General features: G+C 38.1%; 1 protein-coding gene across 6 annotated transcripts in view; it reads left to right on the forward strand.

The window, feature by feature from the left end:
- Positions 1-16,834, forward strand: part of ICA1 (islet cell autoantigen 1) — an 85,682-nt gene that overhangs the window by 42,610 nt on the left and 26,238 nt on the right. For all 6 annotated transcript variants that reach the window (XM_071805105.1, XM_065832138.2, XM_065832139.2 and 3 more), the window contains exons 7-10: positions 5,679-5,804; positions 5,997-6,095; positions 13,689-13,783; positions 15,799-15,848. In XM_071805105.1, the coding sequence (XP_071661206.1) occupies positions 5,679-5,804; positions 5,997-6,095; positions 13,689-13,783; positions 15,799-15,848 (370 nt within the window). The remainder of the gene's footprint in view (positions 1-5,678; positions 5,805-5,996; positions 6,096-13,688; positions 13,784-15,798; positions 15,849-16,834) is intronic.

Below are 16,834 nucleotides of genomic sequence, written 5' to 3' on the forward strand. Positions count from 1 at the left end.
CTGAAGCAGATGATCAGAAGTATGCTACCTTTTCTTCAACCATTGCTTTTGTGTGTCATTCCTTCAAGTTGATGGAGTGGATATTAATGCATGCAATAAATATTATTCCAACTCAAGGGAACAGTTGAGTCAAAGCAGAGTCTGCAAAATGTAGAACATACTAAGGCACACTGAAATCAGGTTTCGTACTGTGCAAGGCTTTGGAAGTACTTATGTGGCACATGGGATAGTTTCGTTACAGGGATTATCTTGTATAAAACATAACTTTTTCTGTTCTCAGACTACCCAGCATCAATATTGAATTTAAAAAAAGGGGGGGGGGGGGAGGTGAAAGAAAAGAAAAAAAAAAGCAGTAAGTGCTTATATACACTCGTGTAATGGCTGTTACTTGTCATAACACCACTCAAGCTATGAAGTTACTGTAATTTTGTGGGAGCTGAGAATCTAGTTCCTTATGCTTTCTGTGCTACATGCAGAAATGTTGTGAGACACACTATACACCAAATACTTTGTCCTCAAACTACAGCCCACTTCAGTTTGCATTTAATTTTCATGCAGTCTTTACAATTATCAGGTATGCCAGAAGGTGCTACACTTATTTAATGCAGAGATTTGTGCTGATTCCATCTACTGGTAGAGCTTACCCAGAGCCCCCAACATGAAGGTTTCCTATATTCCAGGCTTTTTTCCCTCTTGATTTACTTACCTCCCTCCTTCCAGCCCATACACACGCTGTGCATGCTTTTCAGATCGAGTAAGTGAGAGGTTGGGTGACAAATTAGACTGAAAGCATCTGTTTCTGCTTTTATGCTGGAAATGCTGAGACAAAAATATACTATATGTAAAATGAGTTAATGCATTTATCTGACATAGGTTCATTTTGGAGATGATGCTTCACTAGCTGAATTGTCCCTGAAATTGGGCTACTACTGAGAATAAATTTTCCATGTTACGATAGACTAAAAGAAAGAAATAACACAGTAGTACTGTGGAGGACATAAAGATTCCTTGAAAGTACATGACAAATCTGTACCTTAGTAACTGAACACACCAAACAGGGGCTTTTTAACTGGGTCTGAAGTTTTTTTTAATGTTAGCACTCTTGAAGAGTGAGACTTCTCTTTTTGAATATAGGTTTAGGAACCTGTGTTAGCAAATATTTGCCCTTGCAATCAGGCATACGAGAGTCTAACTTTCAAGTCTCCAGGGTTTACAATTTAACTATTTATTTACTTATTTATTTTAGTATTTTAAAATTATTTCAGTTTTATCTGGCATCTTATACCTTAACAAGTGATTGATTTAATAAGATACTGCTTTACAAATTTGTTTTCTTTATGTGCTGTCTTTAAAACACTCTCTTCTTTATATGTTGTACTTAGATATTTGCATTGAGGAATTAAAAGGAGTTTGCTCTAGGTTGCTGCTTAGAAAAAGAAAATGATGGAGAGTAATAATGTTGAGGTTTTTTATGTCAGTAGTACCATAAGATTTTCTTGTACAGCATAAACCTCATGGCTAGCACCTACTGCTTCAGATGCTTAGGAGCTCTTTCGTTGTAAAATGTCCAAGTTGTGCTTGGATCGGTGCAGTTCTTTTACAGTCAGTAAAATCCTGACACATTCCAGATGGGGATTTTGAAGAAATTTTATGTGTTCAGCTTTAATTAAGTTAAATACATGAATAAAAATTTGCAGGACTGAGACCACAATGAGGTCCTGTTTCTCATGTCTTAGAGAGTAATTGCAGAGAAAGGAGAAGATTAGTATGTATTACATCAGCTTTCCCTTGAGTAGAAAACCAAAGTTCATTCTGATAACTTGTGTAGTATTAAGCAGATTATGCTTTGTAAGCACTAAGGTTTTATACCTAATTCCTGAAGCCACAAGTAATCTTAAAAGATGTCTAATAATAATTTCAATTGAAAATGTACTTATTGACACACACAAAATGCAAAAGGTCATGCTGATGTAGTCTGCGGTGTTCTTTCTCAGATGTCCTGCACTGCTGCTGCAAAATGGAGAGTACAGCTGCTCAACAAACATACAGTATATCAAAAAACCTAAAAGCATCCGTAATTTAATAGTTCTCACAGTATTGTATCTTCTCTGGTTGGCAAGAGAAATGTGCGGCATTTGGTAACACAGCATTAAGCATTTTGAATCATCTATATGATTGTGTCAAACATATGGGTTTTTATTCCACATTGTGTTGTTGATCACCTCTTTTCCTCATGAATCCTTTAGCTTTAAAAAAAAATGCTAGTTACATGTTCAGTTAAAATAAACGCTGACATTGTTTCTTACTGAATATCCCCAGAGACTGTATGCAGGAAGATTACAACTCAAACTTTACAGATTTTTTGGTTTCTGGATTTTTTCTTTCAAGGAGGTGGAGGCATGAGGTAGACCCAAATCCCGGTCTGTTCTATAGAGTCCTTGTGCAGACTTGCAATTGTAGAAATTAATAATTACATTTAGTAGTACTTTTTTCTTGTGGCTGACCATCTCTGACAGAGTATTTATATTACCCAGAACTAACATTCTTTTCTCACTTGGACTATCAGTCTACAAAGCCACAGCGGTTTTTCTTGTGCTTTCACCAGTACTATGATATACTGAATAGAAAAGGGATTCTGATCTCAGATGAAACATTGTAAAATATAGCTTTATATTTAACACACTTCTACTGACATCAGTTGAATTTCTCTGGATTTTCGTGGTTGTAACTGAGATCAGAATTTAGTCTCAAGTCTCACTAGGTTTTTCTAAGTCCTACAACATCTCTTGCTTAAATACCTTTCTGTTGTAGCCATTCTTGCTGTTGAAGAGTGTAGGTAATCTCATGTTTGGATTTCAGTTACAAGTTCCTTTTTGCACAGACCCATGATTTTCTTCACAAGTCTCCTTTTTAGACTGAAATCTGTGCTCTCAGTCACACGCAGCTAAAGCACATAAAGGATTCGAGGAGCTAATGCGGGACAAAGGTGTGTTATCCAGCACGGGATAAAGCTTCCCCACTGCTTCTGCCGCTGCTCCCATCCTCTTCTGTTGGTGCTAAATTTTGGAGGCCTATAAGCTCTTTACCCATCCGCTCTTTGGTCTGGACAGTTGTGTGTGGGATGGGACTGCTGGCATGGATGGCGTGATGCCTCACAGGCTTCTGCCAGGCACAAGCTAAAAGAACTAAGAGTCCCTCGAGGATCCCGAACCAAGAGGCAGCCTCAGCTCATGCCACTGAACTTCGACTGCATAAGGCTTTTCAAAAATTACCGTACTTGGCAGTAGCTGATCCTTGCTTTTTATATCATAGCTTAGCATTTGTCTTGTTTGCCGAAGGAATGGAAGCCACGGCAGAAATTTCCTCCTTCCTCAGGGAGTTCATATCTGTCTCCACCTCAAGAAAATATATCCTAGCTACCCAAGAACTCTTCCAGCTCTGGACACCCCTCTTTGGTCTGAAACTCCTCAGTATGCAACAACAATGCAAGTCATCAGTAAGATGTTGTAGTCTTGTGGTTAGAGCACTGGATCAGGTTAGTAGTTCGAGATCTACCTGCTATTACCAGAACTCAGGATTTGTTCATGTATTGCTTGGTGTAATATGTGGAGTTATCCTGGAAGAGTTCCCCTTTAAATGAAAACACTAACCACAAAGCTGTTTCTTTATCTTAAAGAAAAAAAGAGTAATTTTTTTCTATGCATCATTTTCTCTACAATTAAAATCTCAACTGTGAGACACTGCATTTATCAGGAATTTTGAATTATGGTAGTTTCTTCATTATAAACATATTGAGCCTATGATATGTGCAACCCTATTGTATTATTTATGCAGAGATGATCTGATCAGTGAAAAAAAAAGTTGCCACACATCCAGCAACCCTAGAGTCCCACAATTTGTGCAAATAAGTCATCTGGTAAATTCGTGATGCAGAATTTTTGCCGGTTTTCTACCTAGTTGGAAGTCTCATACTCTGAGTTTTGGAAAATAAGATAGAAATATGGTACCACTAATGTTTTGATTTGCGTTATGAGGTATGTATCTGTCCTTACCACACAAGGAGCACAGGCACTTGCAGCAAGGTTCTGGATTCACTTCTGAAAATCAGGAGCATACAAGTTTGTCAGATCTTGTTTGATTGAGTCTACGTATTCTGAACAAAATCAGTTTACTCTCTGAGTTAGGCAAGTAAAGAAAAGGAAGTTTATTTAATTTGCATTCAGTGAGGTTTTTCCACTACAAAGGTTTTTATGGGTAAATATTTTATTTGTAACTGTGAAAGACTTGTAGGAAAATAATCATGTTTTGTGGTTTGATTGTTTCCCATTTTCTTGGAGAAAACTAAATTTTGTATACAAATTTTACTATGAACAAATTTGTTTTTTTAATACAGTATTAGGGTAGTGTACAAAGCTGTCATAAAGGTGGGAGATCCTGGGTAGAAAATGCCTACATCAGCTTTCCACCCTGATAGCTGATTACGACAACACCAGTATTGTTGTCAAACACGTGCGGTTTGTGTAACAGGCAGTGTCTTGTAAATACTTGACAGATGATAGAAGAATAATTTGAAAAAGTAAAACCCTTTGAAACTGCAATTGTTTGCTCCTAAGAAAAGGAGCCCTTGATATTTTTCTTACAGCAATAAACAGGAAAAGCACTCAATTTTAGTAGGAAAACTTTAGTGAGGAAATTTTTGTAGCAAAGTTATTGAAGTACTATAGTGTCAAAAAGACTTGCAGATTGACTTTAAAGTTAGTCAGTAGAATTTGTTTCCTACTATAAGTACATGGAGATGTCTTTGCCTGTGCGCCTGTGTATTGTATAGTAAACTTTTAATTCCAAATTGGTTGGTCAGTCTTTGGATTGGTATTTGTATAAAAAAGGATATAAAGCTACTGGAAAGTGTCCAGAAGAGGGCCATGAAGTTGATGAAGGGTTTGGAGGGGAAACCATATGAGGAGCAGCTAAAGTCACTGGGTTTGTCCAGCCTGGAGGAGACTGAGGGGAGACCTCATCGTGGTCTACAGCTTCCTCACAAGGGGAGGAGGAGGGGCAGGCGCTGAGCTCTTCTCTCTGGCGACCAACAATAGAACCCAAGGGAATGCAGGAAGAGGTGCCAGAGGAGATTTAGGTTGAATATTGGGAAAAGGGTCTTCCCCCAGAGGGTGCTGGAGCACTGGAACAGGGTTCCCAGGGAGGTGTCACAGCCCCAAGCCTGACAGTGTTCAAGAAGAGACTGGACAACACCCTCAGACACATGGTGTGAACTGTGGGGATGTCCTATGCAGGGACAGAAGTTAGACTCGATGATCTTTGTGGGTCCCTTCCAAGTCAGGACATTCTAGGATTCTCTGAGGTTTTCCAATTATTATCTTCTCTTTAGTACTAATATCCATCTTATAAACAAGAGTTAGAAAACAAAATTTCTTCACCGAATATTTTAGAAAAATAGTAACATAGAAGGTAGTAAGAACCATATTTTAGCATATATCAGCCTACCATACTTTAATTTCAGTGGGTTTGATGCTATAATGAAGTTTTGTATAAAATGTCATTGAATCTGTTTGGTTGCCAGATTTCCCTAAAAAATGTATTCGTTTGCTCTTTCATGAAGCTGGGGTAGAAAAATGGAGAAAAAACAATCTCTACATGAACCATTATCCCTTTGTTTGAAGGTTCAAGCTCAAGTGCGACATGCTAAACTCAACTTTGACAAACTGAAGACTGATGTCTGCCAAAAAGTGGATCTTTTGGGAGCGAGCAGATGCAACCTCCTTTCCAATGTGTTAACAACGTATCAGGTATCTAAAGAAAAAGTTGACCTCCACAAGAAAGATTTCCTGTTAATGTATGTTTTTTTTTCCACAAGGCTACCATCATGGTATTCAATTGTCAGAATATATAACTGGTTTGGAGGGGAGATGTGAAATTTACACTGAAAGCAGATTGGTGTTAAAGCTAACGTAGCATTGAAATTTTATTCTGCCTTACAGACAACACTTCTTCATTTTTGGGAAAAAACTTCGCACACAATGGCAGCCATCCATGAAAGTTTCAAAGGTTATCAGCCATATGAATTCACCATGTTAAAGGTAAAGAACACACAGATATGATCATTTGCCCAGTGATAAAAAATAAAAGACCATGCAAGGATGCAGAAAGCATGCATTCATATTTTGTCTGTATATTGTCTGACAGTTTTATCCCTGTCCTGTCTTTTCATTTAAATACTGGTTTTCTGTTAAATGCACTTCAGGCTTGTAAGATCAAACACCGCATGTAGAGTACAGTGGCTAAGGGACCTTTTTCAAACAAAGACATTATTCAGGGCTGCGCTTAAGTATGTGTTTAAGTGCTGACTGGGATTGTTTATTCCTGAAGAATCATGAAATCCAGCAGAATTAGGGATTTATGTTGCCCTCCAAAATCCCATAAGTGAATTAATACTACTTTGCTGTTGCATCTGTTTTTAAAAACTCACGTTCTTCAAGAAGAGCTTATAGGACTGGAGATGAGTACATGGCTGCTCAGGGCTGCAACACCTCTTTTGAAGTACTTGAGACTTAAGACCCCTTAACTGCTGTGGGAAGCACTATTTTGCTTGACTAGTGGTATTTGCTGATCCTCTGTCATCTTTGAATCTGGAGTATGTGCAATATCTGACTGAACTCTAAGTTCAAAGTTTAGCCAGGTACATAAAAATAAGCACTCAGCATTGTGTATTTTCCTGGTCCTGCCTTCCACTGCATAAGAAGTTGCTTTACCCATTGCAATTTGAGGTTCAAGAGAGGAATGGGAAACAGTGAAAAAATAATTAACTTTCCAGTTATGCCCACAGATATTTTGTCCTGTAGTTATTTTCTACAATGTAATAACTATGTGATCCTGTTTGCATTGGAGAAAAATGACATTTGCCTGGAGGAGGTCTGGTGGAAGGGTTACCAGCAGGAGGGGAGGAACCAACAGCTTGTGGCAAAGCCACTGTTTTCTTGGGGAGACAACCCAGTTTGAGAACAGTTACAAGTTGTAGCCTGAATCCATGAAACACTTGTGCCTGTGACATGTAGAAGTGGAAGCTGGGCTGCGCTATGCTGTATAGCCTGTGGCTACCCCAGAGCTCCTGGAAAAGCGGCACCTGAAGGCATAAAGTTTAATTCAGCCCAGACTACCAAACTTGTCCGTACATGACTATGCTATATATATTTAAAGTTGTTTTCTAGAATGTGGATTGGGACGGAGGAGTTTCTGAACTTGGAAGTACACTATGAGCTTGTGTAGACTCTTACTCCTGCAGCTTGAAACATCACAATAGAACAAACAAGCAAATTTCAGGCTCAGTCTCACCTGACCAGGGGACAAAAAGAAAGCTCATAAACTGTTTCATCTTACCCAGTCTCTGCTGGATCCTGTCTTGCCAGAGCTCTCATTTGCTATGACGTTAACATTACTCTAAGCCTCTTTATTGCATAGCTCACGTCATGGAAGATGGGTTTTAGCCAGAGTTTATGGCCAGATTTGATTTCAGCAAGAGGCAAATGGGCATAGTTATCTTGACATCGCTAGTAACTGTCTACAGACTCACCCATTAAACTCCAAATCAGAACAGAAAATCCCTTACATTTCCCCAGCATTGCCTCCTGTTGCAGCACTTTCTAGTTCACAGCTCGGCGTTAACGCGGCCACCGTCCTGCTCAGGAGCCTGGCTACCATTCTGGTGGGCTGTTCTCTTCATCACTTCCCATAACTTCATAACTTTTGTCTCTGCTTTGATACAAACCAATTTCAGTCTAATTTGTGTAGGTAGGCAATGTTGTTGTTGGATATTTATTTTTCATTCTCTTTTATATCTAAAAATGTGATTATTCGAACAAGATGTGATGTTCAAAAATGCATAGTAACATTTGGACACCTTGGAGATAAATTTGTGCAGAAAATGCACCTGTTCTGGAGTGTGAACTAACTTTGGAGGTATTTCTGGAGGATGACAGAGATTTGGGGATGCTTGTCTTTTGCGCTTCATCCTTTCATTATGATCTAAATTTGAAGTTTGGTTGGGAATCTATGATGAAGAAATGCAAGCTACGTTAAGTCCACATGTGTAAAAAGCTCTCCCTTGAAGCTTAAAGTAACTGTAAAAATGGTTGTGAATATTGTAGTGCATTTAGGATGCAGCCTAACTTTGTTATGAGAATTTCAGCCTTTTCTGTTGCTGGTCTCCTGTGCTGAAAAGATGCCACTTCCTGTTCTTACAGTGATATGTGTGCTGAGAAATGATGCTAACCAGGAGGCAGCTTTATACTACAGAATTTGTTGGAAGTCTGTGCTTTCAGAAAACAGCTGCTTGGGGATAAGACTATATTGCTGCCTTTTACTTTGATAGAGTGTGGGATTATTTTCTATACTGAAGCTCAAGCTTCTCCATGATCTCTCTTCCCCCCAATCAGTAGTTTCTGTTTGTTTACATTAAATGATTGCTAAAGAGATTAAAGCACAATCTAGTGATTGCACCAGGTGAGATTCTGTTGCCTAAGAGAAGAGGTGTCTGCTGCCACGTACGTCACCTCACCTCTGTTTGTCATTTCTGAAGGGTGTGGGACTCCCCTGAGTCCCCTGTCTCTTCTGCTAGACCAGGGTGTGGAGTAACAATAGGTGTTCACAGTTAGGGAACTGATCCCTACCAGTTATATCATATGTTCGTGCCAGAATAATTATATATTAAGAAGGAGCTACAAACTAATTCTACATTGAAATTACATGGTATTATTTTTTATGAAGTATAATAAATGATATACCTGGTGTGGGATAAGTGTAGTTTCTGATGGAGAAATTTCTGGTGTAAAATGTGCCCCGTGAAGATGTCGTGCCTGCTGTTGACTTTATGCATTAAAAATATACCACCAGAATATATAATTGCTTAAAACGTACATAACATATTTCAGTGTGCTCATTTCTACATTTAATCCACCGTTACCTCTTTTAGAATATTTTTCCTGTCTTGTATCTTAAAAGGGATTTTTTTCTCAAAGAAAATTTTGAATTTGATGCTTGCAAATAATTTTTGTCTCTTATGATTCCAGTTCTGATACTAGCAGCTTAATTTTGCTCGTACAAGTGATCCTTTAGAATTAAGCTAAGCATATATGTGTGTAGGATTAGCATTTTATTTTAAAACCAGATTTTTTAAAAACTGTTAGTATTGGACATAGATGTAGATTGTTTTACTGAAAAATTAGAAGGTGCTATGTACTGGAAAATTACTATTTGTATTTTGTAGTATGAATATATCAATATAACAGGTTTACCTCAGGAAAGAGACTCTTAAACACCTCAGGATTGTTTCTGGAAGGAAAACATTGTCTTTAGAGATGTTTGCCAAACTCCCTTAATGAAAAGCAGCCCATTTGTTTTCTTTGCTTCAGGGTATATGCTGAGAGTAGTACAATTGTGCTATTTCAGCTGTATTTCCTAACTGTGAGTTTTATGCTTGATGAAAGATGATTATTAATGTGCTAACAACTCTATGTATCACGATGTAAAAGTATTTGTTACTGTATCCATTGCTGTAATATTAAAGATGATGGGCTGCTGTTGTGGTAAAGCCTTTAAGGTTTCATTGTCTTGAAACTACCATATATCAAATGAATTAAAATTTATTACAGGGACTACTTTTCATGAATTATACCTCTTTCAAATTTCTGTCACCATTTATTTGCCTTAGTTAATGAATATTTTGTTGCATTTTTTACATTTAATGCTGTAAGACCAAACTTCCTGAAGACTGCATATGAGCCTAGAAATAATAATAACCCTCACAGGGGAGTCAAAAGGCATAAATCTCAGTGCATCTCTTTATTTCTTTGCAAAGTGAAATGTTGCTGCCTGTTCTGCTTATGTGGTTTGAGAACTCTGTCCAAACACTGTTGTCTTCTGCTGACCTCTGTTGTAGTCTGTTATCCTTTCTTGCTCCTGTTTGTTGCAGCATGACTTCACTCATAGGCAAGATTGTGTATACATTTCTATCTACAGGGGGTTTTGGGGACTTTGTTGGTTTGATTTTTTTTTTAATGAATCTTCATGAGCAAATAATGAGACTACCTGCTTTTCCTCTTCACTTTCAGCTCTCCCCCCAAAATGAAACTTACTTGTGCATATGTGTCATGATGTGCTGGGATGTGTTGCTGGCTGCTGGAGCTGCCCTTGGCTCTGTTGCTTCTATCCGTTCTCAGTTGAAAGGAAGCATATAAGTTGTTCAAGGCACCTGAGGGGAACTTTGGGCGAGCAGAGCGCATTGTCAACGCTCCGGTGATTTAACCGCAGAGAACAGGTTTTGTATGCAGTCCAGATGACCTTGGCTTAACTTGAAAGCAGCCCAGGTGTGGGTGAAGGAATTTTGTGAGTGAGCAGCAGTCAGCCTAGGAACGGTGCCTGAGCTTGAGCCAGGATTAGCTCTGTGGTGGAGGAACCCCTTGTCAGCCTGGGGTATTTAGTCTGAGTACTGGGAGCAAGCAAAATATCACGGGGTGACTTTTGGTTGTAGAGACAGACAAGATAGGCAGAGTGAATGATGGCGAACTTGCTCTACTAGTGTGCATGGTCTTACCCTGATTTATTTACTGAAAGAGAAATAATGAAGCTAGGAAGAATGCTTTCTAAACATGAGAGGATCCTGCCTGCAGTCACGTGCTGGTGTAGCTCACAACAAAGTCCATGTGAGTCCACACAATCAACCAGACAAGTGCTGTGAAGTTACGCATTTGTCTGCTCTGAGTGAGCAAGGTCAGGGACGCTTCATACACCCAGCTGGAGTGTGCTTGCTTTTGTCTGATCTCAATCTGTTTCTTTGTAACCTCGTTTAATCACTACGCTTTCTAGATGATGGGACTTCTTCTGGGCTTGTGATGTAACCTGGAACAATTAACAATATCAGAGTTTCATTTTTACACATGCTGACAATAGTGATAACGTTACCGTGGCTTTTTGTTTAGAAAACAGTTTACAATGGCTTTTTAACCTTCAGTTTTGCTTCATACCTGTTCTATAGATATTTTTTAAATCTTTTTAGACAGATAGTTCATAATGCACATCGGAATGTGCAGGAGAGAGAGGCAGGAGACAACAACATATTTTAATTCTTTGTTATCTGAATTGGAGGGATATTGTCTAAATAAAATTGCTAAATTGAATTATTGCATTAAAATGTAGCTGGTGAATTTTAATAATTTTTATCATCATGTCCGTTGAAACTGAAACTGTATTTCGAACAATGCTTATTTTTCTAATACTGGAAATAGTAACTGCCATTATTATTATGCTTTCTCCTTCCAAAGAGACTTGTGAACTCCATTTCTATATGCTGTTTTCATAGTTTGATCACAGTCTTTTAAATATGGATTTTCTGAAAAATTCATGGAGGAAGCATCATAAAATGTAGTTCCTTAAAGAAGGATGCTGATTTCTTTGTATTTTTCTTGGTGAAGATGCAGAAAATTTTACTTCTGATAATTTTCTTTAACCTGTGTGATTAGGCAGTACTTAAAGTAGTTCTATTTATTGTCCAAAACGGCTGCATCCTCCTTGGGGCAGGCTCTCTGCTGCTTTACTTAGTGGTAGGCAGGACACCACAACTACGGCACCGTTGTGTCCCGACTACGATGGGCTGTGTGCCCTGCTGTGAAGCTGACCAAGATGGTTCAAGTACCAGAGCAGTACAGTCCCTGTAAGGCAAAGCTCTGCTTTTTCTGCATTGCACTTTTCTGCAAGTATATTGCATATTCTTATGTTTCTGAACTCTAATCCAGGTCTTCTTGGAGTCAATAGAATAATTCCCATTAATTTTAATCATACAAGGAGTGCAATCAAATCAATACCTGGTACAAATGCAGTTAAAGAGTAACGTTAATTCAGAGGTGATCTAGCTGAGGTGGCTAGTGTCCATTATTCAGAATCCAAGAGCTATACTTACAAATGGTTCTAGGTAGTGCTGTTGCAGTTTCAAAAAAAGTGGCAACCACAGAATAAGATAAACTTCTGTAATTCCTCTGTTTATTATTGAGGCTTTTGTGATCCCTCATCTTTTGACACATGATGTCTGCAATGCTCTAGGTGCTTATGACAAATGAATCTGTTGTATTCAATAGAAGAATTAACTTAGTGAGAGGGAAAAAAATACAACCATTAGTTGGGTTTCTAAAACCCTAATGCAGGGGTGTTCAACTCGTTTTCACCAGGGGCCACATCAGCCTCACAGTTGCCTTCAAAGGGCCGAATGTAATTTTAGCTACATTTATACAGTCCTAAAATTACATTTGGCCCTTTGAAGGCCAATGTGGCCCCTGGTGAAAATGAGTGGGACATCCCTGCACTAAAGTGTGCATTTGCTCTTTCAGACAAGTACTGAGGCAAGCACAAACCTGAACGCCCCTTCTGGGGACTCATCTGTCCTGGATAACAGGGCACTGCAAACAAGGCCTGTGACACACCTGGGAGTGCTTTTCATGTAACAGATGGGCTGGGGATTCTTATTCAATAGATGAGATGGACTTAGCTGCCATGTTATTTTCTTTTTTTTACTTTCTGATGAAACATACTACCATTTTGTTAAAACTCCAGATGCAGGAGCCACTAGATTTTTGTGTTTGTTATGTTTTGTACAAAAGGTGGCTTATTCATTTTAACATCAGCTTTCTGGGGGATGAGGGAAAAGGTGGATGAGATGCACCACTATGAATATCAGTGGGACATAAATAATTAGAAGTTGTCAGGACTAGTCACATGAAACATGGTTTTATTTTTCAGAAACTGGGTTAGACTTTGGGAATAGGAACATGATTTCACCTAACTAGCAAAGCCATTTGATAGAGCCAGATATTCACATTGCTAACATCTGTGATTATTTAATTACTATCTTCAGTTATTCAACTTTTCATACAGAAATCATAATTAATACATAACAGGGACAACCAGTAGCATATTTTTCACTTCTCTAATCTCAAAATCATTCTATAATGCTTTATGTGTTGTCTTGTTCACACGTCCAAATTTTGGTTATAAAAATGCTGACCATGAAACTGTACATTGTTCTTTTATAGCATGGTCATTCATATTGTCAAGGGGAGGGTAGGGTTTTGTAATACCACACCCAGCCTCTAATTAATCTTCCAAGATTTTAAGCCTCATTTTCTAATTCAAGATACAAGTAGTACCTTCCCACTGCACTGCAGTTGCCAAGGTTGTATGAATACTTGTCTCATGAAAAAAAAAAAAAAATAGAATAAAGAAGTAGCATATGAGGAACAGATGTAAAGAATGAATTTTCTCTTTTTTTTTTTTTTTAAGGGGAAAAAAAAAAGCAAATCCCCAAAATAGCAAAGAAACATGCTTTTAGTGCCTGCTTTGCACATGGTATAGATGGTTTTACTTAGAAATACTGGAAACAGAATATGAGTTTACAAGTAGCCAAGAGTCACCATCTTGTAAAGTGTGTTCTTGTGACTTAATTTGAATGAGTAACTTCTAACGTCTTTTATTGTGCTCATTTGAGTCAAGTATAGTTTTCATACGGTTCAGAAACATTCTTGCTTGATTTATGTTGGTTCTATAGTCTGGTTGGGCTATAAATGACACACTTTTCTTCCCTGAATCTATTTTGGTTTCTTCTCTTTGTTTGTATTATCGTTGTGATCCAGAGCTTACAAGATCCTGTGAATAAGCTAACAGAAAAAGCAGGAAAGGAGGACATGCAGATTGAGAGAACCAAAACAATACAGGATCAAGAGAGTCAGTAAGTCACATGGCTTATATATTAAAATAAGAAGTATTTTGGGCTATAATCTGCTTTCTGGTTGCTAAAGTCACCGAACATTTATAAATGGAAATATAGACACAGCTAGTCTGATCACACTAGCTAATATTAAGCTTAATACAAGAATTCCTGAAATTCTGTAATGTGTACATGAAAACTAATAAACTTTATGGTGAAATTAAGGGCTTTAATAAGACCCATTAAACCTTTATATGTTTTTCATCTTTCCTAGCCTTCTCTTTATTTTTCAGCTTTTGGTTCATTTTTTCTTTAGTAAAAGAAATGGTAAACAACTACACATGGGAGAAGATGTACGAGCATTGTATTTCTCCCTTCAGCAGCATCTCCTTTCACCTGGGAATAGGATATGGATTCCTGATTGCTTTGAGCAGCGATTAGTTTTTGTAATGTATCCAGCATTGGTTAGTAATCCAATGAAGCAGGAGGTACTTAGCAAAAAGTACATCAAAGTGAGCTGATGCTATCAAGGTTTGAGTTACCTGTAGCTCTGAGGTGAGAGAGACTTATGAATGGGCTGCTATGGGGAGAGACGAAGAGGAGAATGAGATGTGATCCCCTCGCAACGGGACCATCAGGATTCAGTTGTGAGGAGATGCAATGTTGATATAATCCTGCTGCCACCTGTTGTTTTGGCTACCCCTGGTTAAATGAAGCACCCAGCAAAGGATCAGTTGTCAAAAAGCAGAGAACAGCTTGGCTGATAATCAGTGAATTTTGCTCAGCTATTTATAATAATGGGTTTTCAGAGAGTTCGGTTTTCCAGTCCTTTTACTTGTTTAGATTCAGAACTACTAACCAAGATCAGTTTATAAATTGATCAGGTTTGGTGTTGTTCAGATTAGAAAAGATGCGGCCAAGTGCCATTTGCCAGGTCGTTCTTTCCACAGCAGTTCCTTGAATCTGCTGCTTCCCATGTGACAATAATAAAGAATTTCATAAACAATTGTTTTCCTCAATGTTGAATATAGAATTGTAGAATGAATGCATGATTTATGCAAGATGTGTGCATTGGCACGCACCAGCAAATGCATCAGATGCCATATCATGGTTGTACTTGTTTTTATTTATGGATCATCTTTTCCCTTGTTGTCGTAAAACTGAGGGGTAAAACTATGTCACCATTTTGCTGTCTAAAACAAACCATACACAAACATCTAAGATTCTAGAAGAAAACACAAAACAAAGCCTTTAAAAACCTCATGAACTTTCCATTCACAATAAACATTCATTATACTTGAGTTTGGCCTGCATCTAATTTTCCTCTGCTCCCCATAAGGTATGCTCAAGAGCAGGGGAGGTGGCTCCTCCTGTCCTGTCGCTGGAGGAGAGGAGAGATGTGCCTACACAGTCCTCTTCACCACCACATCAACTTCATTCCCTACTGATTGAATGACTATACACAAAATAATAGCACTTAGTGTATATTCTTCATTGAAGAGATTGCCTTTGTATAAGAATTGCATGTAAATCACAGCTTTTTCATCAACACTGCTGATTTGTTGGGGTTTTGTTTGTTTGTTTGTTTGTTTTAATCTGCTGACTTGGGACAAAACTCACCTGACTGTTGATTTTTTTAATTTGTTGCTGTTAGAGAAATGCAAAGTGTTTTGGTGGTTTTGTTAGTTTGGTTTGGGGGTTTTTTTGAACATTTGTACCTCCTTCAGGATAGTTATGAAAAAGCAAATCTGGAAAAGTGAAATACACTATACTTTTCATTAGAATAAAAAGAAGAGTAGTGGGTTTTGATAGCTGATGTTCAATCTAATTTTGGTGTTCAACAGACTTCTGCCAGTGAAACTATGAAAGTTAACAACAAACCAGCATATATAGCAAACACAAGAGTCCATATGAATTACTGTTTATTTGTTATTGATATGATTCTGTAATGATGTGACCAAAACCATAAAAATTAATTCTTATTCTATAGCCTTAGAATTATTTTCTCATTTTTTTTCTTATTCTTTCAAATTAAGGTTGATTTCATTAGAGGAGGAGAGCCATTCCAAGGAATCAAAGTATTCAGGTATTTTATTTCATGTTACCATAACTGTAATGCATGGGGGTTTTCATTTTTGTTTATTTCATATATGTTGACCTTCACCCAGCAAATCTCTGCCAATGCATAAAATTTAAGGCCAGGAAGGAACCTAATCTCTTATATATTGTATCCCCTGTATTTCATTCAGTTACTCTCAGGTCAAATAGCTTGTCTTCCAGAGCGCAATTCTGACATTGGGCATGTCCTCAAGGAAAGGATCAACAGATTAGTAGGTGTCAAGACAAGGAAAGTATGCCACTCAGCTGGCTAGTTCATTCCAGTGGTTAAATGTGTACTCTGTTGAAAACCTGATGAGTTTAGTGGAACTTTTGCCTAAAAGCTAGGCAAAGTCAAATTTCAAGTGGAGGTTCACAGTGCAAGGATGGGAAGCAATGAACGCAAGTGACAGGAAGGGAAATTCTGATTACATACTAGGAAAGAAAGTGTTCATGGTGAGGGTAGCAAAGTGCTGAAAAAAGTGCCCTGAGGGGCTGTGGAATCTTTATCCTCAGAGATGTTCAAGACTTGACAGGACACATCCGTGGGAAACCTGATGTAACTTCATAGCTCACTCTCCTCTGACAAGGGGCTTGGCCAAGATAACCCCCAGAGGTCCTTCCAGCCTGAATAATGCCTTGGCTTATAAATATACCTTTTTCTGCTGAATCAATGGAGAATCCCTTTAATAGCTAGTCTTTCATCCTCCATGAAGGTACATTAAAATCAAGATACCTTTCACATCGTCATTTCAATAGTCTAACCATATTTATGTCTTGAAGACATCGTCTCTAGTCCTATGGTTTTTAAGTTTTTGTTTCCATTCTGCTTTCCAACACCCCTTTTAAAATGTGAATATATGACTGTACGAGACGTTTCTGATGTTGGTCTTACTTGTCATGTTTCTAGAAGGTAAAATCACATTCCTGTTTCTATATCCAAGAAGGATGTCTCATTTTGCTGCAACATCAAGT

Source organism: Patagioenas fasciata, chromosome 2 (assembly GCF_037038585.1).
Source record: "Patagioenas fasciata isolate bPatFas1 chromosome 2, bPatFas1.hap1, whole genome shotgun sequence".
Classification (NCBI taxonomy): Eukaryota; Metazoa; Chordata; class Aves; order Columbiformes; family Columbidae; genus Patagioenas; species Patagioenas fasciata.